Source organism: Nestor notabilis, unplaced genomic scaffold (genome assembly GCF_000696875.1).
Source record: "Nestor notabilis isolate BGI_N333 unplaced genomic scaffold, ASM69687v1 scaffold308, whole genome shotgun sequence".
Lineage (NCBI taxonomy): Eukaryota > Metazoa > Chordata > Aves > Psittaciformes > Psittacidae > Nestor > Nestor notabilis.
The window spans coordinates 59,180-86,596 of NW_009938506.1; the positions used below are offsets into that span (position 1 = coordinate 59,180).

At 48.8% G+C, this 27,417-nt stretch overlaps 1 protein-coding gene across 1 annotated transcript in view; it reads left to right on the top strand.

Moving 5' to 3' along the window:
• The window catches only part of MAP2K4 (mitogen-activated protein kinase kinase 4), a gene marked incomplete at its 5' end in the record, with an annotated part of 52,572 nt that extends 31,354 nt beyond the window's left edge, over positions 1-21,218 (top strand). The window contains 7 exons of the mRNA XM_010019331.1: positions 5,040-5,159; positions 6,369-6,420; positions 6,700-6,827; positions 14,475-14,552; positions 15,583-15,731; positions 19,326-19,371; positions 20,261-21,218. Of these exons, the coding sequence (XP_010017633.1) occupies positions 5,040-5,159; positions 6,369-6,420; positions 6,700-6,827; positions 14,475-14,552; positions 15,583-15,731; positions 19,326-19,371; positions 20,261-20,374 (687 nt within the window). The remainder of the gene's footprint in view (positions 1-5,039; positions 5,160-6,368; positions 6,421-6,699; positions 6,828-14,474; positions 14,553-15,582; positions 15,732-19,325; positions 19,372-20,260) is intronic.
• Between the last annotated feature and the right edge of the window lie 6,199 nt (positions 21,219-27,417).

Consider the following 27,417-nt stretch of genomic DNA (forward strand, 5'->3'; position numbering starts at 1 on the left):
GGGGGGATGTTATGGCCCATCCTTCTGTTATTGTGTTAAGTTTCTGTATATAATGTAATGTGTAACAATGCAAAATCTCCAAGTTGATTGCTGGGTATGGGGCTTTGCTTGAGTTCACTGACACACATTACAGGAGATTAAATTGCCTGTTTAGTGAAAACAAAGATAAAGAAGTAGAAAGACAGTGATTTGGCCTTTGCACTGAGTCAGGGACTTCGTTGCACTGATAGTGCAGGTGCTGGAGTCGGATCTTTCACGGGACAGTGCTCTGCTCATTTCTGCTCTTGCTGGTGATACTGTGACCTTCGCATCACCATGTAGCACCTCCCCGTGATGTTCCAGCATCCTTCATTCTTCTAGTGCAGCATTGAAGGGACTTCTCTGTTACTTGGTTCTCTAATGATACTAGATAGAAAAAAATAAACCATTTTCTTCACTAGCAGAAAGAATCCCTGAGCACTGATGGTGTAATGTGTGGCAGTTCAGATGACTTTCATGTCCACAGCTTGACTTCTTAAGAGAGCAGAAAATTGCATCTGGTGAAGGCTGGAGAATGGGAGAATTAGAAAGACGAATGCCTGGAGAAAAGAGCTGAAAGGGTAGTTATACCACTGGCTATATTTCTGGTTACACTGGCTATTGAAAGGATTATTTGAATCATGGAATGATTTGAGTTGAAGAGACCTTAATGCTCATCCAGTTCCAGCCCCCTGCCACTGGCAGGGGCATCTTTCCCTCGAGAACCACTAGAGCAGGTTGCTCCAAGCCCCTGTGTCCAACCTGTCATTGAATACTGCCAGGGATGGGGCAGCCACAGCTTCTCTGGGCACCCTGTGCCAGTGCCTCATCACCCTCATTCTAAAAGATCTCTTCTTTTATGTCCAAGCTACATCTCTTTCAGTTTAAAGCCATTGTTCCTTGTCCTGTCATTGCAGGTTCTGGTAAAAAGTCTCTCCCCATCTTTTTTATAGTCCCCCTTTAAGTTATAATGTTATAATTAAGTTATTATGCAATAATGTCTCCCTGGAACCTTCTCTTCTCCAGGCTGAATGACTCCAAGTCTCTCAGCCTGTCTTTATAGCAGAGGTGCTCCAGCCTTGGATCATTTTTATGTCCCTCCTCTGGATCCACTCCAACAGGTCCGTTTCTGACTTGTGTTGTTGCCCTCAGAGCTGGACGCAGGACTGCAGGGGGGAGTGTCACCAGAGTAGAGTAAAGGGGGAGATTTACCTCCCTTAACCTGCTGGCCATGCTGCTTTTAATGCAGCCCAGGACACAGTTGGGTTTCTGGACTGCAAGGGCATGTTACCACCTCATGTCCAATGTTTCATCCACCAGCATCCCCAAGTCCTTCTTCTCAGGGCTGCTCTCAATCTCTTCATGCCCCAATCATTATAGTGGTGAGTGCTCAGTCCAGGTGCAGGATCTTGCACTTGGCCTTGTTGAGCTTCAAGAGGTTCACACTGACCCCATGGAGCCAGTTGGTTTCTTCATGCTGTGTCAGTGAGAGCCCTGTCTCCTGCAGATGCACGTAGAGCTTTCCATGTCAGTCACGAGAGATACTATGTTGAAGAGGATCTGGTTATTCATGTCCATTTGTTACCTCTCAAAGCAGTGCTTGCCAGGAAGGGGAGAACGAAGGATGATTGCTAGGGTTTCTGCAATGATTGGGACACTTTCTTCTAGAGATGAAGACTTAAAAAAGCCTTGCCTGCCTTGGGATAGCAGCCGGAACTCCTGCACAGTGTGGGTACAGCAAGCCAAGTTAAACCAACAAGCTCAATAGTTGGTAAAACTATTCCATAACAAATTCATTGTAAGTTGCAGAACATGCCTGGGAAGGCAGGAGAAGTGGCTGTGGGGAGCTCCTGCTTGTAGGAGAAAAGAGCCTGGTATGGATGTGTCAGTAGTACAGTGCTCACCTTGACGTGATTGTGGACGTATCCGTGGTCGCTTGATCCAAGGCAGTTGCTCTCTTTGCTGTTGATGCACAACAGCCTATTTCTGTGGAAATCTTTGGCTGGGCTGGCATTACTCAAGGTATTTGTCCCTGTGATCAGTCCCCAGTCCAGAGGAAAAGTGTCTTCTGAGCTACATAAGGATGGTAAGGGGGGTGGAACTAGATGATCTTAAGGTCCTTTCCAACCCTAAATATTCTATGATTCTATGTGAGGGCAATAACACTCTTCATTCTCTCTCAGTAGTGTAGATGCAACTTGCATAAAAAGGTTGGCCACTCCTTGCACTTCAGTGTTGTTCAGAGAAGCTGTGTCTGCCCCATCCCTGGAAGGTGGGGCAGGAATTTCAAGGCCAGCTTGGACACAGGGGCTTGGACAAACCTACTCTAGTGGGTTGAAAATGGTTGAGCTTAAAGGTCCCTTCCAATCCAAGCCAGTCTGTGATTCTACAGTTCTATTGATAGTACCACAGAATCACAGACGGTGGATGTTGGAAGGGACCTCTGGAGGTTGCCTTGTCCAACTCCCATGCTCACATTGGGCCACCTACGACCGCTTGCCCAGGATGATGTCCAAATAGGTTTTTAATATCTCCAGGGATGGAGACTCCACAGTCTCCCTGGGCGACCAATGCCAGTGCTTGGTCACCCTCACAGGGAAAAAGTGTTGCTTGATGTTTGGAGGAAATCTCCTGCGTGCCCCAGTCCAGGGTTTCTGTATGACATATACTTCAGGAGACCAAGTAAACCAAGTCTTTCCTTTGGTGCTTTTGATCATATGGAGTTTTTTATGCTTATATTAATCTTGGATCACAGTCTATTGTAGAGTTTTTGGTAGTACACACATGGCTTGTAACACACAGATAGTTTGTAGGGGTCTGATGTGGTTCCAGATGCACTTGCCTTAGGCTGGTGCTGGATCTACGTTGCCTCCGAGTCACTCTGGATAATATGGAAGTGCCTCAACTGCATTTTGGCTTTGTTGCCAGTGCTGGAAAGATAAATTCTCTGCATGTGTTGCCTCATTTTTTTTCTGCAGTTTCAATCTGAATTGATTCATCCATAGCCAGTTGTTTGTTCCCTAGTAGCCTGAGCTTACCTTTCTCCATGTCCCCTGGTCATGCTCTCTTCCTGCTGCGCTGCACTTGCCTCCTTCACTGTGGTGCCTCTGCTGCTGTGTCCAGCACTGCACCTTCTCAGTCAGCCCCTTCTGCTTTGTTCTGGGTGGAATGTGCACTTTCTGGGCTCAGGCTTGTAGCAGCTGCTTCCCTTGGGTGGGGGCATTAGCTCCTGCTCTGCCTTGTGCTGATGTAAAAAGCCTGGTGCCAAATGAGCAGTGTAAAATGGACTGTGCATGGCTCTGAACCAACAGTTGTCTTCCTCAGCCAGCCCATGGGTGGCCGAGCCCTTCCTAGGAGAATAGATCCCCTCTTGTCAGAAGGGACTCTAGGAGGCAGGAGGCAGGATGGATTTGCTGTCACTGAAGCAGTAGCATCCCTGATGCTGGTGGCAGTTTGCTGTCTGTATTGCTGAAACCAGCCTTGCACATGTATGAGCAGACCAAGACCACGCTGGGTGGCACCACTGCCTCTGGGTGTGCAGAGCCTGACATCTTTGCTGGGCACTTCTGTTCCCACTAAACCAAGCACATGGACTGGAGGCATCCTGGCAAATGCAGTTCATTGGCTTGTGTTTCACAGGAGGTCATTCCGAGTGGCAGAAAAACCCTTTTTGGCCTTAAAACCTGTGTTCTCTACAAGGTTTTCCATCAGCTACATGTAACTTGAGAATTGCTTCTGACTCTCATGAGTGCCAGGTAACTGTTTCCAACAGAAGTGACTCAGATGTGCAGGATGGGAGCACGGGGCTTTGCCGCACTTCCAGCATGCCCATATCCTAGGGTTTTTCCCTAATTTCATTTCTGTCTATTAATGCAGAATTTGGTTGGTTTGTGATTTGGCTGGTCAGGGAAAATCTATAGGATAATTACTTGGGGAAGTTTCTCCTCTCCTTGTTGGGTGTTACATCACAGGAGTGTGCAGCTTAGTCACAACCAGACATCCCCTGCTCTGGACCATGCAGCAGCCAGGGTGGCCTGACCTGCACAAGCTGCTGCTCCTCAGACCAGTGTTGGAGGTGGTGTTTAGACAGGATGAGGCAACCAGACTAATCAAATCAACTCTTCTGCTCACAGCTTTTGACAGCTAATGCAGTTTTACCACTCATGGTGATACAGCCTGTAGAAGATAGGTATGACATTGTCATTTCTAGTGGGGACCAGGTAGGTCTAGATCTAGTGTTTCAGTATTTCTAGCAATGAAGACTTGCCTGAAGTGCATGAGAGTCTACAGAAACAGCTCATGAAAAGCCTTCTGTCATCCTCAGCTAGAGCTAAAATGTTCAAAATACTGTGCAATAACTAAGATCAGTCCATGGCTAAGCTGTCCATCACCATATGGTAGATACATACTAAAATGAAAGATGAAGGCCTTCAATATTGTGGGAATCCGTTTCTCATCACCAGCGAATTTTGAGTGGGTTGATGTACAGATCTCAGGAGAGAGCTATGTAAGCTTAGCTTGGTTTAGCACAGATACTTAATATATTTTACAACTTTCTGCATTTGAATTGTTTTAACTATGAGATGCAAATCAGCAAAACCACATGCTTGGGTCTCTCTCATTTTCTCTTGCTCAAATGGCATCTCTGAATGTTGTGTGAGATGTTTGCTCTCCTCTGCAGGGTACTCATACCCTGAAGGGATATTTTTGGTTTAGTCTTCTTGTGCATGCTGGTCTCTCACTGTGCCTGCAGCCTTCTGGAGAGCCAAACAGTTGTGAGACTTGGATTCATCTAGGTTCAGGCATCTAAAATGTGTTACCAGGTCTGAGGTAGTCAGGTAGATGGTGAGTAGGGTGGGGGAGAGCTGAGCTTAGGGGTGAGTCTTCCATTCCATCCTTCCTTTCAAATGCATGTGGTTGTTAATGTATTGAATATGGCATTCAAGGGCTCTCTTCATGGTCTCTGGATTTTTGTTTCTCCTTTTTATCTTGGCAGTAACAAGATTCTTCTTTCTTTCCAGGGTGACTGTTGGATCTGTATGGAGCTCATGTCTACCTCGTTTGATAAGTTTTACAAATATGTATATAGTGTATTAGATGATGTTATTCCAGAAGAAATCCTAGGCAAAATCACTTTAGCTGTGAGTATATTGTTTAAACCTTTTTGTATGTGTTTGAAGCTGATGGGAAAGATTCAGGTCTCTTCCACTCACATGTGAGAAAGCTGGTTGATCTGCATGCAGCAGAACTGCTGCTGTTGGATTGCACCACGCTTAGAATGATCCTGGAGGATACTCTGACTTTTCCAAAGCATATTGCATGACAGAAAAGCAGATCCTGGGGTCTGTAATCAGTGCATAGAGACCCCAGGACCAGCTCCCTTGAACATTGGCACCAGCTCCCTGCTTCAGGTACATTGGTGGTGGCATCAGTTGGAGCTAAGTGCAGGTTGTCTCATCCCAAGGAAGGTGCCTAAAATAGACGATCTGTCTCTCCTTCCCTTGTTCGTAAAGGAAACAAGGGATTGGGCATTTATAGCCAGGACACGTGAAACCCACCAAACTATTATGGGCTGTAGTAGCTTCTGCTGCCAGAGGAGAAACCCTATTGGAGGAGCAAGATGTAGGAGGTGACAGCACTTCAGCTGCCCCAGCAGCTGGCAAGAGCTTTTCATGACCTAAACACTTGGACACGGACTTGGGCAAGCAGAAAGGAGCAGTCTTTGGGTGTTATTCCTCATTGCTGGACTTACATAGCACAGCTTCAGAGAGCTTTGCGGTACAACATGAACACCCTCTTGCCATCATCATCAAGGCACTCCTTTGGTCATAGGTTTTGATCTTCTCAGCAGAAGCAAAATGAATTAAAATAATAAACTTCCAGGGGGTTGTATTTTTAAACCATCCTGTGAAATCAGATTCCCTGGGTGTCTCTTCCATCTGATGGTGAATGGTTAAATCAGAAGAGCCACTGTTGCTCCCCACAGTGTTGCTGCTCTGCAAGTGGAATGGGAACGGTTGTTAGCTACTGAAAAAGTACAGCATAGGGCTTGAAATAAGTTATTACTCCAGATAATTACATCAGAAATGGCTTGTCTTCAGCCCTTGCTCCCTTCTGGAAGAGTGTGGTCTGTCCAGGTTACAAGCAATAAGTGTTAACTTAAGCATGTGCCCTCTTTTTATCACTTCTTTGCAGGACAGCTTGGGAGAAAAATGCTTGTGTTACATGACATACTACAGCATTGATATCTCAACATATTTAATGCTTTTCCCTCCTGGGGGCTCCGGAAGTTTTATAATCACAGGAATCTTAGGACATTTGCTTATTTTTAATCTATTTTTCTTTCCTAGACTGTGAAAGCACTAAACCACTTAAAAGAAAACTTGAAAATCATTCACAGAGGTGAGTTCCTGTCTTTCCTTCTTGCCTACAAGACTTTTTAAGTGGCCTTTGCTTCAAGTCAAAATGTGATTAACGAGATGTCAAGGTGATAGGGTGTCTGCCTCTGGGCATGTGGCATCTTTGGCGCTGGCTCCAGCTCCTCTTGCTCCTGGTCAGCACATCCCACCAAGGGGTGACAGTGACTGTGCAGCACTGCCGGAATCGATTCCCTGCAGCTGCTGATCATGATATGGAAACCTCCAGCTGTGACTTACTGGTTTAAATGCCTTTCTCTTGCAGACATCAAACCTTCCAATATTCTTCTGGACAGAAATGGAAATATTAAACTCTGTGACTTTGGCATTAGTGGACAGCTTGTGGACTCCATTGCCAAAACGCGGGATGCAGGGTGCCGGCCGTACATGGCGGTGAGTGAAGATGAGTTGGGCAGGATCTTAGAATCACAGAATCAACTGGGTTGGAAAAGACCTTTAAGATCATCAAGTCCAAATATTCCTCAGCACTGCCAAGGCCACCACTAACCCATGTCGCTGAGGGCCTCGTCGACATGGTGTCTGAACACTTGCAGGGACGGTGGCTCCAGCACTGCCCTGGGCAGCCTGTTCCAATGCCTGAGCACCCTCCGGGCAAGGAATTGTTCCTCAGCTCCATCTAAACGTGCCCTGGTGCAGCTTGAGGCCGTTTCCTCTTGTCCCCTCCCTTGTTCCTTGGGAGCAGAGACCACCCCCCTCCTGGCTCCATCCTCCTGTAAGGCACTTGTAGGGAGCGATAAGGTCCCACCTGAGCCTTCTCTTCTCCACACTAAACCCCCCAGATCCCCCAGCCATTCCTCATGACACTTGTGCTCCAGGCTCTGCACCAGCTGCAGTGCCCTTCTCTGGCCCTGCTCCAGCACCTCAATGTCTCTCTTGCAGTGAGGGCCCAGAACTGAACACAGAATTCGAGGTGCGGCCTCACCAGTGCCCAGCACAGCGGGACAGTCACTGCCCTGGCCCTGCTGCCACACTGGTGCTGGTACAGGCCAGGATGATGTTGGCTTCTGGGCTGCTTGGGCACAAGCTGCTCATGGTCAGCTCTATCAATCAGCAGCCTCCTTCTGCAGATGCGGCTCAGCATGGGCATGCCTGTGGTCTGCCTGAAGCCTCAGCCTGTTTCCCATGGGATGAGCACCCCCTACCCAGATGCAGCTCTGGACTGAGCACTGCTGTTGGCAGCATCAGTTAAGGCACCCAGGCAGTGGCAAAGTGACCAAATGCCTTTATTTTAGCTCTGTTCTTCTGACGCTGCCAGTGCTGTGGTGCTGGAGCTCAGAGCTTCAATGTGCCTTCATGCTCCAAATCAAACAGGTTGGTGCTGTCTGGGTGTGGGGTGCTCTTGGTCTGCAAGAAATCCATTTGCTGCAGTAGGATTATATCAGAGGAGTTACTGCAGAGCAGAATTACACTGAGTTTTGCAAACCACTTTAATGCCAAAGTGTGCCAGAACTTAATTCCAGGAGAATGTGATTCTGAAGAGCAGCAGCAGCAGAGCAGCTGCGTGAGAATGGCTCAGACTGAGCAGTGGCTCCTCCAAGTCTGTCCTGCCTGTTTGCTTCCCTCCCTTCCTCCCTCCCCTCACAGGGGGAAAGCTGTGGTGGTGATTTTTGGAGCTGTCTGAGGGTTTTAAGCCCTTTTGTGCATTGGGCTACTTTGAAAACACATCTCTTGGTTTCATGTTAGCTGAAGGGACCTCTTGCGAGGAGCAGTGTCTGCTGCTGCCAATGTAACTTTAATTTCAGTGTCTTTATTTAATTCTCATCTTACGGCTCTATATGCTGTAAAGTTCTGTTTTCTGAACTCTTTAATGTGCCACCAAGGAAACAAAAAAAGACAAGTCTCTTTCTTTTAAGGTACGGTGCCCATCTGGTCCAGGTAACAGCTCTCAGAGGGCTTTTATCTCACTGAGGTGTCCAAGGCAAAATCTGTCTGCCCTGATTTCTGATCCGTGCAAGCACACAGTCAGAATTTCAGAGCATCTGACCTTTTCTTTTCACTGTCGTCCTTGCAGAGCTAGTTACTGGATTAGCTGGACAGGATAGTACAGATGAGATCTGTTACTGGAGACCAGTGCTGTGATGCAGCAAAGTCTGCAAGCTCCAGATCTGCAGCAAATGGTGAAATGGGGCAGTTTGTTTAAATAAAGACCTTGTGAGGCTGGAGAGGGCAGAGCTCCCACAGGGAAGAGAGTTGGTCAGAGCTGCCCACTTTGTTGTGCTGGTGGGATGTGGGGTGCTGAGGGCAGCAGTGGGATGCCAGGAGGGCATAGGAGCCAGTGCAGTCCCAGCAGCTCTGACCAGAGGCTTGATATCTGCATCTCAGACCACAGGCACTTCTGATAGCATCCCACATGGTGGTTGTTGACTTCTCCCTATGATCTGAAGCGTGTATCAGGTCAGTAAATAGGGCTCTTGAAAAGCTGCCCTCTCTTTTCCCTTCCCAAGTTCAGTGGACTGTAATAACAGGAATTAACGTTACCACTTTTCCTTAGAGCCCTCAGCTTTGGTGGTTCCTTTGCTCAGGCTGTTGGGTTCAGTTACTAAGAGACAGTTCCTGGCATGTCTGTAAATAGCTGTGCTGCTTCTTTTCCCCTGGGGCTTGGGAGGGGGAGTTCTTCTGATGGCCCCTTGGGATTCCTTCGTCTGTCCATGTGCACTCTGCTCTTTGTGCATCTCCATCAGCAGCTACAGACTGTTGGATTTGGAAGTGAGCAGCAGTGTTTTGGTTCAGTTTGTTTTGAAGAGCCTTGGCATGGTGCACAGTGTGTGGGACAAGCCAGCAGCTGGCAGGCAGTGTGGGACATGGCTGGCCTCTTCCCTTCTGCACTCCGGACATGGTGACTCCTTTCCAAGTACACGAGCATTCCATGTACTGGGAAGCCTGGGAAATGGGGAGATGTCCCCAGCATGCAGGTACATCTGCGAGCTCTTTCTCCAAGCCAGCAGAGGCTGATGGCTGTCATGATGCTGTGAGCAAACCTTAATATACGTGAGCAGGAGCGAGGCCAGTCAGGCTCCCTTCAAAAGGAAAATAGTATTTTTTAATGGGGTTTGTTTTAGTGTAAAATAGGTAAAGGGCATGAGGTATCTTCAGCCAGGGAGGGGCTGGTAAGGGCTGCTGGATGATGCTCCCTGCTGATGAGACCGTGTTTCTCTGCAAGGCCCACTTGGCCTGTGGTACGTGCAGTAATACTTACAGCATGAGCATTTGCCCACTGAAGGAACGTGATCACACCATGTTCACTGGAGTTGGGTCCCCAAATAGCTGTTGATACCAAAAACATAGGATGTTGGCCAGGCAGCAGGAGCCACGTCCAGCTGCTGGGCAAGCGCTGTGTGGTTTAACCAGGCTTGTCAGAGCTGTCACAGAAAGCAGCACATCAGCTTTGGAGCTGCCAGTGCTGAGAAGTTGTGTTTTGGCTTGGGATTGAGAAGTCAGCCCCTTGCACTGCTTCCTGCTGGACTCCATTCAGTCTCGGTTTGAAAGCTTGCCTCTTGCTTAGGTGTTAAGACTGTGCAAGTAGAACTGGGCTCCCTGCAGCTGCCTTTTGTAACTAACTACTTGAAGGACTTCTGGAGAATCCCCGCCAAAATTGCAGGCTTTTGGTGAGGTTCTGTGACAGAGTTGCTCAGTTGGGCTCAAACAACACCTTACAGAGCTGCTGCCTCTCCAGAGCTTGGCCCTTTTCATACAGTAGTTCTTGGAAGCAGCAATGGAGGTGGCATTGATGGGACGTGCCAACCTCAGGGGTACTGGAGGGTGGCCTTCCAAAACAATGCCAGATGGAGAAGACCTCTGAAGTCCTGCATTAAGGATACCTCTTCAGGAGCTAGAGAATCTACCATAGTGCCCATGGAGTTGTTCTGGTAATTAATTATGCTCCTAATACCATATTTTCAATACGAGTAAGTCTTGTTTGAATGGATGGCTGTGGGCTCTTGTTTCGGCTTTGTTTGCAGAATCAAGGAGTCCTTCACGCTGCAGTTTCTTTCCCCAGGAGGTGCTTCTTGACTCAATGTCGTCACCTCTTAAGCTTTTCTCTGAGGAGATTAGGGGCTGAGCAGTTTATGCCCTTAAGGCAGATTGGATTGTATTTTATGGCTGTGCTATAAACCCCTTATTTTTTTAGCAGCCTTTTACAAACATAGAGCATGAAATTGAGCAAACTTCAGTCTTCGTCTCACCTGTGGAGTATGTGATAAGAGCAGTGGTTCCTAACATAATGCTCCTCTGGGATTTCATGCTTTCCTGTCCTTTTCCAGGAGCTTGTCTGTCACCCCAGAGTGCTGCTTTCTCTTTGTCTTGTTGAGTGAGTCAGCATCCAGGCAGAGCCCAGCTTATCAAGCAATCACATCACACCAGTTCTTCAGGAACCCTTATTTACTACACAATATGCAGAATTCAGTAACTAATTTTATATTTTATTGGATATTATTAGCTGTAGGCCAAGGGGAGTCACCTCTGAGGTCCCATTATGAATCCTGTCTTTCCTTCTCAACAGAGCCCTCTGAACAACTCTGAACTCTATCAGTGAATCCATTTACTAAGGCAAATTATTGATGCTTGATTTAGTTACAGGCCAGACAACACATTGCACTAATCCAAGCTTATTACAGCCACACAATTACCTTTTTGAACAAGACAAATAAGGTTATCAAGAATCATAGAATAATGGAATGGTTTGTGTTGGAAAGGACCTTAAACCTCATCCAGTTCCAACCCACAAGACCAGGTTGCTTCAAGCCCCATCCAGCCTGGCCTTGCACACTGCCAGGGATGGAGCATTCACAGCTTCCTTGGGCAGCCTATGCCAGTGTCTCACCACTCTCACAGTAAAGAATTTCTTCCTTATATCCAGCCTAAATCTCCCTGTTTATGTTTGAACCCATTCCCCCTTGTCCTATCACTACAGACCCTGATGAAGAGGAATATGCTGTGCCAAGCCCAGCAGGACCATGTTGCCTTCATTAATGCTCCTGCCAATCTTCCCATGCCTAGCAAGTGTCCCCTGTGCACCAGTCCATCCGTGTTCCTGCTGTTGAGGTGGAGGAACTCAAAGGCTGGTAGGAAAGCCAGCTGAGAGGGGATGGGAATCCCATGTGAATGGAAACCAGCGTCTCTACCTGGAAAAATGCTGCTGGAGAAGTTTTTAAATGAAACATTCTCTCAAAGCAAATATGTAAAGGAAATAGGAGGGGAGGAAAGGCCATTCTCTAGAAACATGATCTCTGCTGATAATCTCTGTGCAGCCATGGGCTTCAGGGCTGATTGGCCGAGGGGCAGGGACAGGAAAGCAAAGAGCAGAGGGAATTTTGGAAGGAATGGCTGAATTCAAGAGTGCAAGCAGAGATTAGTATTTTGGCTGAAGTATTTATTGACAATACTGCTCTTACCTTCTGTGTAGGTATAGAAACAGTACACACAGGGACAGTGTTACTACTGCTCTCCTAGAGGTGGTAGAGGGGGAAACAGCAGGTCCACCTAGTTAGTAAAGACTGAAGAACTCCTGTTCTCCACTTCCCTGTCAGCTCTTCCACCCATCATGCTGTGTGCCCTTTGCGCTGCTGGCCATGCAGCTGTGTCTCCTCCTGCAGCCAGGGCAGGATGCTGCACCACCTCTGGAGCGATAGGTGCTGCAGTGCAGGCCCAGAGGAAAGGAAGTGTGAATGGGCTTCTTCATTGGGCACCTAGTACTGGAAGGGACCTTTGAAAAGACTACCCAGCACAGTGTGACTGTGATGCTTCACTTGCTCCTGTAACTCACATCTGTGCTCTTAGACCAAGGCTTTTGCAGCACTGAGGTCGTCTTCTGTGAGTTCCTACGTGCCTAGAAGGAGATCCAGAAAGCTAATTAGGCTTCACTGCACATAGAAATCAAGATCCACCTGAAATTAGATGCCTCACCTCTTTAGCAGCCAGTCAGAGTTTGGTGTCACCAAAGTGAGATTGCTGTCATCAAATCACAGACTGGTTTGGGCTGGAAGGGCTCTTAAAGCTCATCCAGTCCCAACCCCTGCCACGGGCAGGGACACCTTCCACTACAGCAGGTTGCTCCAAGCTCCATTCAGCTTGTCCTGTCACCTAAGGGAGATTGGTGTCACATAAGGGAGAGCCTCCGAAACCTGCAGAGTGGAATAGTGATGCTGGCCAGGAGTGTATGGGTGCTCACACCCATCTGTAGCTCCAGCACTTACTGTAGGGCTCATCTTGGACACTGAGGGCTGCTTGAGAACCAGCACAGTGATTCCCCACAAGGACAAGTCACCTCACAAAGCAAGGCTGCCTTTTTCGGAGGTCGTGATCATGTCCACAGGGCTCGTGGTGAACACCTCCTGGGGAGGTGAGTGCTCAGACTCTATCAACCATACAGGGTCTGAACTGCCAGCCAAGGCAGTCAAGGTGCTGGTGCTTAGGTGGACACTGAAATATAAGCACCACGGCAGCCTCCACCCTTCTCTGATGTGTTCATACCCTGCCTCTTTGGGCCATCAGCATGTCCAGTGGTGGGTCTCTATCTCAGCCATTTCCTTTCATCTTTGCACTTGGCATTAGGACTCCTGGCACAAGCTGGGCTTTGTCTGCAGCTTTCATTCCAGGTCCCTAGCGTGTGACTTTTTCTCCCCTGGTGTTAATTGCTCCTGTGTCATCTACATGGAAAAATCTCAGGATTCTTTGTGATCTGTATTTAGATGGGATTTACTTTGGTTCATCCTGCTTTTTCCTTAGTAACTGAGACACCACAGTCAAGGGCCAAGTGTCTATTGCTTGGTTGCTACCTTGTGTGGGGGCTTCAGTGGAGAAGCTCTGTCTCCCCAGTGCCACCTACCTCACCACTAACACAGTCCTTAGTACGTCACACCTTGGCCACAATACCTGCTCTCTGTGCAGTCCTTCACTGTGCTGCATGAACAGTGAGTCCTGCAGCCTGTGAACTGCTCTGCTCTGCTGTGGCACATCCCTATGTTCTGCTCTGCTCTGCTCTGCAGTGGCACATCCCTATGGATCTGCAGTGTGGGAGTCCCAGCACTGGCAAAGTCAGCATCCCATGATTTTCACAGGAGCCCAGACTGGTTTGTGTTGGAAGGGACCTTAAAGCTCATGCAGCTCCAACCCCCTGCCACAGGCAGGGACACCTTCCACTAGAGCAGGTTGCTCCAAGCCCCTGTGTCCAACCTGGCCTTGAACACTGCCAGGGATGGGGCAGCCACAGCTTCTCTGGGCACCCTGTGCCAGTGCCTCAGCACCCTCACAGGGAAGAGCTTCTGCCTCAGAGCTCATCTCAGTCTGTCACTTTACCCTGTTTCTTTTGACGTTTGAATCATTACATTTTCACCCAAAGAAGGCAGAGTTGAGGTTTCTCATAAAGACGACGTGCGGGTTTACATCATGAAGATAGTTTATGTGGGTTTACCTCTCTGCATCACTCGCTTTTAGGTGCAAATGACCCACATCTGGGTCAATGTTATTTTCCACGGAAAATATTTGGGATGTCTCGAGAACTTGTAACGTCATAGTTGCCTTCAAGGGATGACCAAAACCTTGTGGAGAAGAGCTGTTCTTATAGTGCATTGCTTTTAATACCTCCTGAGCTTTACCAGCTAGCAGACAGTTGGGAAGAAGAATTCTGATAGATGCTGCTAAACCTGGGTTCCCCTGGCTGGTGGATGAGAAGATGTTTATTCCAGTTCTTATGATTCCCTAGGGACAACTTTGCTGTAAAACCACAGAAAGCAAGGCTTTGTGCTAAAGAGACCCCAAAGTTAAACAAAACTGAATAAATAGCAGTAATTATTCAAGCTGCTTGCACAAAAGGCAAAAAAACCCAGCAACAATTGGACTGTGCTGAATTGCTCTTTCAGCTCACCTTTTACATTGCACCTCCTTAAAATCAGTGTTTGAGTCCTTAAGATGTTTCTCTGCCTCGTGGGATGAACTCAGAGTTTTTTCTAAGCTTGCAGATGTTTCTCATTCCTTCCTGCATGTTCCCCAATGTTTGACTGATCATTCTTCCTATTTCAGCCTGAAAGGATAGATCCCAGTGCATCCAGGCAAGGCTATGATGTCCGCTCAGATGTCTGGAGCTTGGGAATTACCTTGGTAAGTGAGTGGGATTTGAGCCCTCTGCTGTGTGGTGCTTTCCTAGTGGACAGCCTTGGTGTGCTTTGCAGTGTGGTGTGTTAAACACGAGCTTGAAGCAAAGCCCAGTTCTGCTGCTGTGAAGCATTTGCTTGTTGTGATTGGAGTGGGCACCTCCTGTCTCAGAATATCAACCCCTTCAAGGCAGATGGCTCTCCTGAACCCCTGAGCCATACCCTTGGGTGCAGTTGTGTCTCACAGAGAAACAGATGGAAGCAGGGAAGAGGTGTTGGATCATAAATGGATTTTGTCTTCAGAATCTCGGATGAGGAGGGATGGTGAGTGTGGTGGTGCAGAACAGAGCATCTAGCCTGCATAAATGAGCCTCTCACAGCCTTGGCATTTGGTGTACTTTGGCTGTGCAGAAGACTTCGGTTAATGCTGGGTCCTGCTGCTGATTCCTCTCTGGCACTGCGGGGTGCACACATTGATAAATGGAAAAGCTCTTCCCTTCTTGAGGTGGTGAAGTAAAAAGAAAACAGAAGCAGTTACATATGAAGCAGTTGCTTCTGTCTTCCCCACTGCTGTCTTAAAATGCTCATTTTTATTGTCTTACAAGGAGCAGGGGGTTGGACTCAATGATCCTTACGGATCCCTTCCAAAGTGAGATATTCTGTGGTTGTGTGATTTTCATTATCCATCTTCTGCAGTGGTTGTTGGGATGCTCAGGAAGGGACTGGAGGATTTTATTCTCCTACTTTTGAACACCTTAATAAGAGCATTGGTTGTTCTATAGTCAGTGGAGGACAAGACATTTTCAACATGAAAGTGTGACATAGCCAGGGTAAATCTGGAGGTGCTCCTAATGGAGACAGCAGAACCTACTATTGGATAACTAGTAAGTTCTCTCAGCTAAGCTTTGTACAGGGACTGGGATGAAGAATCTCATTTTAGTCTTCCTTCTAGGGGTTCAGAGTTCTTGCAAACATTTTCTTACCCTGTTTGAACTTACTTTGTATAATCTCTTGGTGCTGTTGCTGTCCCTCTGCAGTATGAGCTGGCCACAGGGCGATTCCCCTACCCCAAGTGGAACAGTGTGTTTGACCAGTTGACACAAGTAGTAAAAGGAGACCCACCACAGCTGAGTAACTCAGAGGAAAGGGAGTTCTCCCCAAGTTTCATCAATTTCGTCAACTTGTGGTAAGTGTCTCCTACTGAAAGCACTTGATTTGGGTGATTTTGTCACTGCAGGTATTTGGCAAGGGTCACAAGCCAAGCCCTTCCTAGCTTAGCCTCACATTCCTGCACCAACATGAGGGTGAGGACCTTTCACTGGTTTGGACGTGATGGGAGACTTGTCTGCGTGAGGGCTGGAGGGGGAAACCTTTAGAAACTGCACTTCAGGGAAGGGATGAGGAGTGAACCTCTTGAAGAGCCTGTGCTCAGGAGAGGCACGGTAAGACCCATGGCAGAAGGTTCATGCCTACGCACAGGTAAGGGCCTGGCCTGTGCATCCTGTTCCTTGGTATGACACAGTCTCAGGACAGACCTGCTGTTCGCTGTTTCTTCTGCAAGCAGAAGCCTGAGACACTTGGCAGCATTGTCCTGTGGTTGGGCAGAGGGTCGGTTCTGGTCCTACCTTTTCCCTGGCAAAGCCAAGACCATTCCCTCCCAGTTCTGCTCTGCACAGTGACTGTTGGGACCTGTAAGAAGTGGCTTGCTTGGTTGTTGGCTTCATGTCTTGTGTCAATCACATGTCAAGATCAACACTAGAGATGGTTTCCTGTAGGGCAGGGCCTCTGCAGTGTGGTCAGCCTTGGATGGGGACTGTGCAGTGTTTGGCAGGAGGGGCTTGGGGTAGTCCATCTGCCTGCCATGTGCCTGTGGTCCTGCTTAGGTTAAGGGCTGATTGTGAATGTTCTGATGAAGTGTTTTTCTATCCAAATTTGAAAGGTGGTCAACATAGTTTAATTAATACCAGAGCACAGAGGAGATCCATAGTGTGACCTGTGTTGGTCTTCTAGGACCTTCTGACTTGGACAGACCCAGGTGATGGATGTCCCCAGCACAGGAGTGTCCATTTCAAAGCTCTGTGACACAGAAAGACACTGCTCTAGACAATTTTAACTTTCAAGAGGCTTTTTGTTCCAGGGTTTTCCATCTGCTGGAGATGTTTTTCGGGTTTGGATTTTACTCTCTTTCAGAGTTACGAATTTTTGTGGAGGCCAGGATCCACTTTCAAGCTGGCTGTAAGGGAAAGGCCTGCTTACTGCCTTTGTGCTGCAGAAAATACAGCTTCAAAATGGTTTGCTGCTCAAAAGAAGTTTCCATTTTTTTCAGTCAAAACCAGTGTAGTTCTTGGTTAGAAAGTTGCTTTTGTCATATACAGAACAAGCAATAGTTTGTTTCCCATATAGATCTCTGCAGGGAAACCAGATCATTACAGAGTTTGCAAAGCCAGGAGCTGTGTGAACTGGTGAGTTTGGCTCCAGGTCACCCAACAGAGGAGCCTGTGGAACATCACGAAACAGCAGCATCTTTGGCCCATTAGTCTAGGTCAATTCCTGTTGCCAGTGCATTTACCCTTCCCAGGGCCTGCTGCTCCGCAACAGCCCAGTGCTTAGAGCACAGGGCAGTTTTCAGTCTGATTCTGGATTTTCACAGAGTCACAGAATGGTTTGGGTTGGAAAGGACCTTAAGATCATCCAGTTCCAATCCCCTGCCATAAGCTGGGACACCTTGCACTAGACTTTGTTGCCCAAGGCTCTGTCCAGTCTGGCCTGAAACACTGCCAGGGATGGAGCATTCATCACTTCTCTGGGCAACCTGTGCCAGCGCCTCAGCACCCTCACAGGGAAGAACTTCTGCCTTAGATCTAACCTGAACTTCCCCTGTTTCAGCTTAAACCCATCACCCTTTGTCCTATTGCTAGCAATAGACAGATTTTGTTTAACCTGTTTTTGTAAATGAACTGAATTTGGCCTGGAATATTATTTATGATGTATTGATAGCAACACTGTAATAAATACTTCTCTTCATAACCTTTAGCTGAGTGCAGACAGTGCTTTTGGTGCCACTAAGCAGGCAGGTGAGCAACCAGAAGGCTGTGATTTAGGTGAAGGTGTCAATCTCCTGGGCATTACTGATAGATTAGCTAAGAGTCAGTTCAAGAGTCAGGAAAAACATTGGAAGAGAGTCCTGCAGCGTTGCTCCTGCTCACTGGGAGGGCTTTGTGAGGAAAGGGGATTTTCCAAAATGTTAAGTTTCTGGGATTTCTCTATGGGTTTTGGTGCAGTTGCTTTGGATCCTGACACTGCTGCGAGTGCCTCCGTGAAACGTTTTCCCTTTCCTCCTGGTCATAGAATCATTTATGTTGGAAAAGACCTTCAAGTTCACCAAGTCCAACCATAAATCATCTTGCAAAGTTCTTTGAAGTTTGAGTCAGATTCTTCCTTTCACAACACCCATGTTCTAGAGATATTGCAAGTGAAAATCTGTGGACATTTGTAAATAGCTTTTACATAAAAGTTTACCAAAATCAGTTCAATTTCCAGGTAGTCACTGCCTTGATACTACAACAGTGACTATTGCTGTAAATACCAGACTCCTGATGTGATAGAGAGCATGAATGATAATTCATGACATGCTTACCTGAACTCCCATTTGTGCTGGAACTGCTTACAACGACTCAGCTTTCTGCTCCAGAGCTTGCAGCTATCTAAGCTCTGTGTCTGGCTCTTGGGAGTATCATGCTGGCCACTGCAGAGCCGTGAGCTCCTGGGGGCCGGTGTGCCTGGGGAGAACATCAGATGTTTTTGAGAGGGAGCTCTGTGGCCAGACGCAGCTTCAGCCTAAGCTGGAAAAGAAATGAAGGAGTTTCAGGGCTGCTTTGTGAAAGCATGCATGGACATTTCAGAGCAAAACAGCCTGAGCTGATGTTGTGACTAGTTGCCTTTAAGGCAAGGAGCATGTTTGAACCCTCAGACTTGCTGAGGTCAGAGAATGAATTGCTGTTGGGTGGCAAAAGCCTGAAATGAGGATGTTTGTGCAGCAGCCACAGGATTTCCTACCTTCTCTGCAGGCAGGTCCCAGCACAGCACCAGGCGTGCTGCCTGCCTTACCCTCTGCTTCTCCCAGTGCCACACTGCAGTAGTGCCAGAGCTTGAGAAAGTTCCCATGGGCATGGGAATAAAGCTGTTGGGAATTAGACTTACCTTCCCTCATTTGGGAAAGATGCTACATCCGCCCATCCTCTTCCCAGTGGTGGCTCCTGGGGTTGCTGGTGCTGCATGTCCCCGAGCTCCATCCTGCAGCCCTTCCGCCTCTGGTCCCTTCCTGGTGGCTGTGGCCTGTCCAGGGCTGGATGTGCCCCCGGTCTGTGCCCTGGAAGGCAGCACTGGCTCTCTGCCTCTGGGCCCTCTTGCCCGGTGGATGGGGGACAGGCTGGTTGCTGCTGCCCAAAACTTGTGGGTTTGCTGCAGCCAAACCTGTTTCCATATGGAGGCAGAGGGATGACATTCCACTTGCAGCTCCCCTGGGTGCTGTCCCCAGCAGCATTTGTTGGGGGCCACACTTGCTGTTCACCCATGTGGGGAGGGAGGGAAGGAAAAAAAGAGGGAAGGAGTTCCTGTGGTCACTCACAGCACAAGGATGTTTTTTCCAGCAAACCAAGGGTGGTGAGTCCCACCATGACAGCAGTGGGATCAACATCGTGTCCTGTGAAAATCGGCACTGGATGTCTCTAACAGTTTCCCCAATCCCACCTTCTCCTCATTCTCTTTCTGCTTTCTTTAGCCTTACAAAGGACGAGTCCAAAAGGCCAAAGTATAAAGAGCTTCTGGTGAGTGCAAAGTGTGTCTACCCATGTCTCAGCTCTGCTGGTCACACAGCGGGGCTGGATCTCATGTCCAAGGTCATCCCTTGTCTTCTTGGGCCACCAAGGCAATGTTTTCAGCTCCACAGTGTGAGGAGGAGGAGCCCTGTCTCATTGCTGGCAGCACACTTGTGTATATGCCTCCAACACACAGGTTGGAAGTGCTTGGGCAAAATAAGACCTGAAGGAGCACAGCTCTGGAGCGAGACACCAGCAGATCCTGTCTGGTGGCGGGGCCTAAAGGAGGGAATGCAGTGGTGCTTTTGGGTTGGGTAAGTCACACTTGGCAACCCTGCACCTTCAAGGAGCTGGTAGCCAGTTCTCCATGTGTGAAACCATGCCCCAGGTCCCTGACGTTAGAGGTGTGATCTGAAAGCAGATTGTGTGGTGTCCTGGCCAAGAGAGTCGCCGTGGCATTTCTTCTACAGTACAGCCTGCTGGGCAAGAGCAGAGTTTCAGGGTTCAGCAGAACTGGGTTTGGGTCCTGTTTGACCTCTGCAAGCCATGTCTCCCTGTCACTCCTGTCTCCCCATTGCTGACAAGGCTGATGGTGAAACCTCTCTTCGAAGTATGTCAGCACAAATCCATGCTACAAAGGAGCCAAGTGCTGCTGATTCTGCACCCTCCCTGCCTCCTGCCCAGCAGTTCCTGACGCTCCTGGAGTCCTGTCCTCCATACTGCACGTTGGAGATATGGATTCCCTGTTAACAGCCGTGGACCAGGCTATGTCCTGCTGTCCTGCAGCCACCACCGAACCACCTCTTGCATCAGGCAGAACCACACACTGAGTTGTTACCTGGGGTAGCAAGATGGATCCAAAGGGCAAACATAACCTTGTGTTTTCATCTGATTCCAGAAACATCCCTTCATCCTGATGTATGAGGAACGCACAGTGGATGTTGCATGCTATGTTTGTAAAATCCTGGATCAAATGCCAGCAACTCCCAGCTCTCCAATGTACGTGGATTGATATTGCTGCTACATCAAACTCTAGAAAAAGGGCTGAGAGAAAACAAGCTGTAAAGAGTTTTCATCACATATTGCAGTGTTTTTAATGCTCGCCCAGACACCATGTGCAATAATATTGGTGTTATTTCCATCCTGTCTGTATACTGTTGTCACATATAAAGTGCATCCCTGTAATACCTGATCACACAGTGTTAGTGTTGGTCAAAGAGAGACCTCATCTTGCTCTTTTGTGGACATATTCATGAAATGTGGAGATAAGTACATTTATTTGTTGACCGTGATTGGATAGCACCTAAAATTCATTTCTAGACTCAAACCTTGGAGACTTCTCAGCAGCTACTGGAAAGATTTTTTCTCTCAAACTCTTCCAATTGTTGTTTCAAGTAATAATAAAAAAGCAAACAAATAAAAGTTAGGCATTGTCTGTCTGAACATTAAAGAGACTTTGCCTGGAGGGAGAAGAACTTGCTTAACCAACGAGATGCTTTTGCCTTCTGGAGCTAGAAAGGCAAAGGAGGATTTTACTCTTCACAAAGTGCAATAGATTTTACTGCTATGAAATTCTGTTGCTTTACAGTCGCAGTGTACTTTCTGGGGACAGTGTGCTCAGCTGAGCTTCCTGTTAAAGAGAGTTCATGTTAAATATAGTGAATATGTCTTTACCAAGAATATGTTGCATTGAAAAGAGGCTAACATTAAACTATTCCGAGATGGGACATCATATATTCTATCTCCTTTTACCAAGCCAGCCACTCTTCACTCTTAACTAGGTGTCCTGTAAATTGTTACCTGGTAAGATAAGACCTTTGACCTGAAGAATTATTAAACTACTCGATTTAATTTAACCTGCGTGTGACCTGGTTTCTGGCAGCACAGCGCTCCCCACCGCCTGGCTGTGCTTTGACTGCAGCAAGTGCCTGTCGCAAAGGCTGCGGCTGTTTTGATGAGCCTCAAGTGAATGTCTCTGATTTCTAGGTGATATTTCTTATGCTTTCCACTGTCCCCAGCTCAGCTCCTTGGCACTGACCCCGGGCTGCCACCTCCCAGCCTTGTGTCCCTCACAAGACTGAACCTCAGTGCTTCCTTCTTGCCATGGCAGGATGGTGGGGATGGGGCTCTGTGCCCACCCACTGCTGTGAGTATCACGCTCTGCTTTAGCTTGCTGAGACTTTGTTCACAGCCTCTGGGCACATTTAACCTCTTTGTGACCCTCCATAGCTCTTGTTGCTGCACCCCAGAGTGAACCTCACTGAGATTGTTTGGTGCAAATAGAGATGAAAGAGCATCTAATGCCCTGGGGGCTTTTAGCTGACCCATCAAGGCCAGGCAAGCTGCCGTCTTCCAGCCCATGGCATATTTTGCGAAGATTCATTTTTCTTGAAAACATACTTTTTTTTCCCAAATCCTTGTAGTTTTCAGGCATTTAGTCACCTACCAGGGATAAATTGGAGGCTGCAGGGCCTCTGATTCCCATTTTGTGTTGTCCAGTTAGGCAGGACTTCATCAATCTTGGAGCAACCTACTGCAAAAGCTTTGCAGCAAAGCTGGATCTGGGATGCAGAGGGCTGGAGACATGGTGGGAGTGAGAGCACAGCGGTGCTGGCAGCATTCCCAAGGAAGGGCTTCCCACCACAAACCAATGCTACCAAGCACAAACTGGGCTGATGCAAGAGCACTGGAGACCAGCACATCCCTCCCCAGCTGCTGGGCAGGGTGCTTCTCTTGCTGCAGATTTGACATCCTCATGTAAGGCAGCACGGAGCATCTCCCACTTGGCTGTTGGAGCTGGTCCTTCTAATGCCAATGGGATCCTTTGGGGTGCAGTGTGCCTGGCTGGGCAGGGAGGTGCAGCGCTTCCTGGATTATGTTCCTCTGGAGCTGCTTGTCAAGTGAGGCAAGTCACTAAAGTCTTCCCAAACGGACAAGGCAGAGCTTTGTGAATGCCAGCAGCTCCGGTTGATCACTTGAGAGGATCAATAGAACAAGGACTGTAGCTGAAGTGCTGGTTCCCCCCATCCCCAGCCCTGTAGGCTTAGAGAACTCAGCTTTCCTCAGGCTTGGCCAATCCTCACAGCTGGGATCCAGCTCAGCAGCCTTCAGGCATCCATGGCAGGACCTCAGGCATGCTGGGTCCCATGGGGTGCTGGCTGAGGGGGCTCAGAGGCACAGACAAGCGCGTGCAGAAGTGCTGTGCTGTTGCCCCTCCTTTCAGATGTTAGTCTGATTCACATCTCCCCAGTGACAGGGATCCTCAAAACTGCCTTGCTCTGCTCCTGGGGTCTGTCCTCTGGTGCCAGCCCCACTGGAGCTCATCTGCCAGCACCAACAATTTGCTTTTGATGGACGGGGGTTGGAAATGTGAAGCTTTGAGCTGCCAGTGACAAAGCCAGGGTTGAGGTGCTGTGGCACGGGTGGCTCTAAGGGCAGATTTAGCATATTAAACATGGATTATATCAACTATTGAGGGTGCACCATTTATTATAATGTGTCTTTATTAAAAAAAAGGGGGAGAAGGTGTATAGTGTTCAGAAGCTGTGAAAATAGTGTAAGAACTGTACATTGTGGACTCTGGTTCTTTCTTTTTTCTCTTGTACCATAGAAAAATGTATAAAAATGATCCAAAAGCTGATGTGCAGGGATGTTGCCTTATTGTCTGTAAAGATGGAGCTCAGGAATGTAACTGCTTCAGAGAGCTTCTGAGTATTTTATCCGGGATCCTGGTTTGACTTCCTCCTCTATTTAAGATATATACATGGATCAGAGTGTTTATGTAATAGTTCTATCCTTTTGCCTGCAGGTCATAATAAAACTAGGATGCGACTGTGACCTTGTTATGTTCATTTCAGGCATGAATGGGAAGGTTCATTAAAAGCTGTTAAAATTCCCAGCTTCCAGGCTTTTCCTCCAGGTGGAGACAAGAGAAAAGCTGCCTTCAAAAGTGCTTATGCCAAACAATAACAAACCACGAGTGGAGGGAGACCTGGATCTACTGTTTCTGTGTAAGAGTGCTGAGCGCTCCGTGCTGTTGGGGTGCCTCAGGTGAGCCCCGTCTGCTGCACAGGGAGGTTCTGGTGGCTCAGGACACCTTGTCCCAGTGAGGGGGACCGGAAGCTGTGCCCACACTGCAGGGAAGGGGCAGCCAATGCTCACAGCTTCCAGGCTGCTTTAGACAGGCTTAGAACATTGGGACTATTCAGCCTGGAGAAGAGGAGCTGCTGGAGACCTCAGAGCAGCTGCCAGTGTCTGAAGGGGGCTACAAAGATGCTGGGGAGGGAACTTCATCAGGGACTGTAGCAATAGGACAAGGGGTGATGGGTTCAAACTGAAACGGGAAGTTCAGGTTGGATCTAAGGCAGAAGCTCTTCCCTGTGAGGGTGCTGAGGCGCTGGCACAGGGTGCCCAGAGAAGCTGTGGCTGCCCCATCCCTGGCAGTGTTCAAGGCCAGCTTGGACACAGGGGCTTGGAGCAACCTGCTCTAGTGGAAGGTGTCCCTGCCCGTGGCAGGGCTTGGAGCTGGATGATCTTAAGGTCCTTTCCAACTCAAACCATTCTGGGATTCTGTGATTTTTGCAAGAGCAGTCACTGTCTGCAAAGTTCAGATGATCGAAGAGCACCAATTCCTACTGTCAAGCCTCCTGGTGCTGGGATAAGTGCCTCTCCTGTCTGGAAGCCATGGAGGGCTTGGAGACTGTCGAGTGGACAAAACTGGACCCCAACAGCCCCACTGGGAAAGAAGACAGTGTCAGGGGAGAGGGAGCAGCGATGACTGCTTGTAGTGCTCACACTGGCTTGATGGGACCAGGAGTAAGGGGATCATTGATCATGCCACAGCTCAGGAGCACAAGTACTTCCAAATGGTTGGAGTAACCTGTCATTGGCTCTTGCAGTGTCTCTTGGCAGTTTTGTCAGTGGAAGGCAGATAATGGAGCTGAGAAAAGTCTTGCTGTGTAGAGATGCATCATGTGAAAGGTTCAACCCTGTCAGTGTGCATCAAGTCAGTGTCTCCAGCACAACAAGCCTTCTGGAAGGTTCTTGTTGCCAGCTCAATACTTTGGATGTTTTGGGACCAGCTGCAGTCCTCAGCCTTCAACCAGAATCCAACATCCCGGATTTGGTGATCTCCTGGAAGAAGACAGAACCTGACCACACACCAGGGAGAGCCCTTCCCTGCCTCTTCTCACCTTTCAGCCTTTTCCCATTATCGGAGCTACTCTGGGATTCTATTCCTTTAGCACTGCCTTTTCATCCCGAGGTCTGTTCTCCAGGAAGCTGTCGCAGCTGAAGGAGCTGAAAGAAGCTGGTGGCTGCAGGAGTCCATCTGCACATTCCCACATTGGGTATTCCCGTGCTCTGCAGGGGGGACAGGATCCCTCTTGTCCCTTTTCCCCTGTGACTGTGTGACATGCAGAAGGAGCTGTTTTGTGGCCACTTCAGGTCCTCTCAGCTGCTCCTTGCTGAACTCATGCTCTGTTTTTCCTCCTGTAGACTCTTTTCCATGCCCATTTGGACTTCACTGCCTGTGCTGAGGACCCCATTGTCATTGTGTCCCTGCTGAGGGAGGTACAGAAACCCTCCATCCCACAACCCAGATGCTGCTACTCTCTCAGACAGGACCCACAGCTGCACAGCACCACTGCTGCTGCTGCTTTGAGCCCTTGCACAATTCCAACATTCCTTGCTGCAGTAACATATGATGGCTTCCTCCTGCCCTGGGGCTGGGAGTCCTCCTCTGGCACCATGACCAGGTCCATATGGCTCAACTCTGGCTTTTTACTCGGTGCCACCCCATGGGCTCTGAGGCTGCCCTGGTTTGTCTGCTGAGGAGCAGATGTTTGAGATAGCTTCCAGCTTTAAGCCATTGGCCACTCCGTGCCCAGTGGTCCAGGCTGGCACCTCATACCAGTTCTTCACCCCTTTGTGTCCATTTGCATGGCTGAGGTGCTTTCCGTATCTTCACCAAGCATTATAAAGCACCCAAACCAGCACTCTGTGCACTGATAGGATTATTATGTGTCTGTGGAGCTCTGAGGTTTGGATGTGTTCAAACACATCCCTGCCTGGATCCAAGCAGTGTGAATGTACATGTGCGCCAACACCTCTTCCTGTCTGGAGCACTTTGAGCTTTGTGCTCTGTATTTCCACTAATCTTCTGCTTGGCTTCCCTCAGCCTTCATCCCAGCCTCTTGTCTCCTTTTGGTGGCCAGGTAAGTATAAATGAAGTCCTTGGGCTTGGGTTAATACCATAGGAGAAAAAACTCCATTTTGACTTTGCCTCCTGATGCAAACCACAAGCGTGGTCACTGCTTGGAGCATGTCCAGGGTCCAGGGAAAGGAGTGGCCGCTCTGATGGATGAGAAAAGAGAAAGCAGCTCTGGAATTTTTCCATTATGGTTAAAGCTGTGATGAGGCCCTCAGTGCCATGGGTCAGTGGTGGCCTTGGCAGTGCTGGGAACGGTTGGACTGGATGAGCTGAAAGGTCTTTTCCGACCTGTTTGATTTCTATGAAGTGCTCAGGGAACAGGACAAAGCACAAATTCCCTCTTCTGGAGATAACAGTGCGCTGTTGTTCTGGAGTTACAGAGCAGGCGGCTGGAGCGTGGGGCATCTGCCCCAGGTGTGACCCAAAGCCATTATCTTTGCAGAAGTTCCAGATGGGAAGCTGCAGATTTGTAAACCCACGTGTCAGCTCCATTGAAGCGACCTGAGAGCTGCAGCGCGTCTGTATCCTGCACAGCCAGAAGCCCTCCTTCCTCGGTGGCCTCCTTTTAGACATTGCAGAGATGGGTGTGACAGCAAGTCAGGGGGTGCAGAAGGTCCACGCATGGGTAAGGAGGGGTCCTGGTCCCTCCTCGAGGAAGTCGGGGTGAGAGGTGAGTAGAGGCTCTGTGGTAACTGACCAGGGATGAGCAGAGGGACCTGGAAGGGTCCCCGCGGCTGTGGGGGTTGGTGATGGGCACATGCAGGCTCCTGTCTCTGCCACCTCCTCATCCCACATACACCCCAGGGCAGAGGCTTCCCCCACTGAGCCCTGAAAGACTGAGAAATAGATGTTTCACCATGTCACTGGGGAGGGAAACTGCCTAAACCACGGCCTGCCTTGACCTGGGAGCTGATGGAAAGATGCTGTTGCTGTCTCAGTGCCTCTTGTGGAGGAAACACCGGATGGTGCCCTGAGCCAGGCTTCTCACGTTAAACACTTTCCAAAGGCATGAAAAGGGTTCATTCGACTCTTGGAACATCTTTTGGCTTTATATTTCCTCTATTTTTCAGGCAGGAAGGCCCAGGGAGAGTGGGACATCACTGGGATCCTCCAGCTTGGTGTCGACAGGCAGGAAAATCCCAGGATACTGAATCCTTTGGGACAACTAGTGTGGGAAAATCACCCCACACAGAAGGCTGAGTGTGGAATGCCCCTGGGCAATGTGGAGGGAGAGCACGTCCTGTCCTGTCCTGTCCTGTCCTGTGGCCTGCGCTCACACAGGAGGCTGTTCCCATGGGAATGGAGAACTGATGACCGGGGAAGAGCTGACCTGGGCTCTTCCCCAGGTCCCAGAGACAATCTGCTGTGGGTATCCTTCAGGGCCTGGGAGGAGACCTCAGGAGACCCTCTGATCCCTCTCTCTACCCCCAGCAGGTCCTTGGTCAGGACTCAGCCTCCCCAAATGCTCTGCTCCAAACCTGAGCACCTGGCAAGCAGCTTTCCTGAACTTGAACGCTGTGACTCCACTTGCCTTTGCCTTTTACAGCAGGACACTGGCAGCACGTCCTCCCATCTCTTCTTCTGCCAGTTGAGCAACACAGGCAGGCTTTTTCAAGGGGCAGATGGGACAGGTGAGTGCTCTTCTCCATCAACATTCCCGAAACAACCCTAGACTGAGGTTTGCCTTCTCATTCTCTGAGTAAACCATAACTTGAATCACAGAATCAACGGGGTTGGAAAAGACCTTTAAGCTCATCCAGTCCAACCATTCCCAGCAGTGCCAAGGCCACCACTAACCCCTGGCACTGAGGCCTCGGCTACACGGGGTGTGAACACTTGCAGGG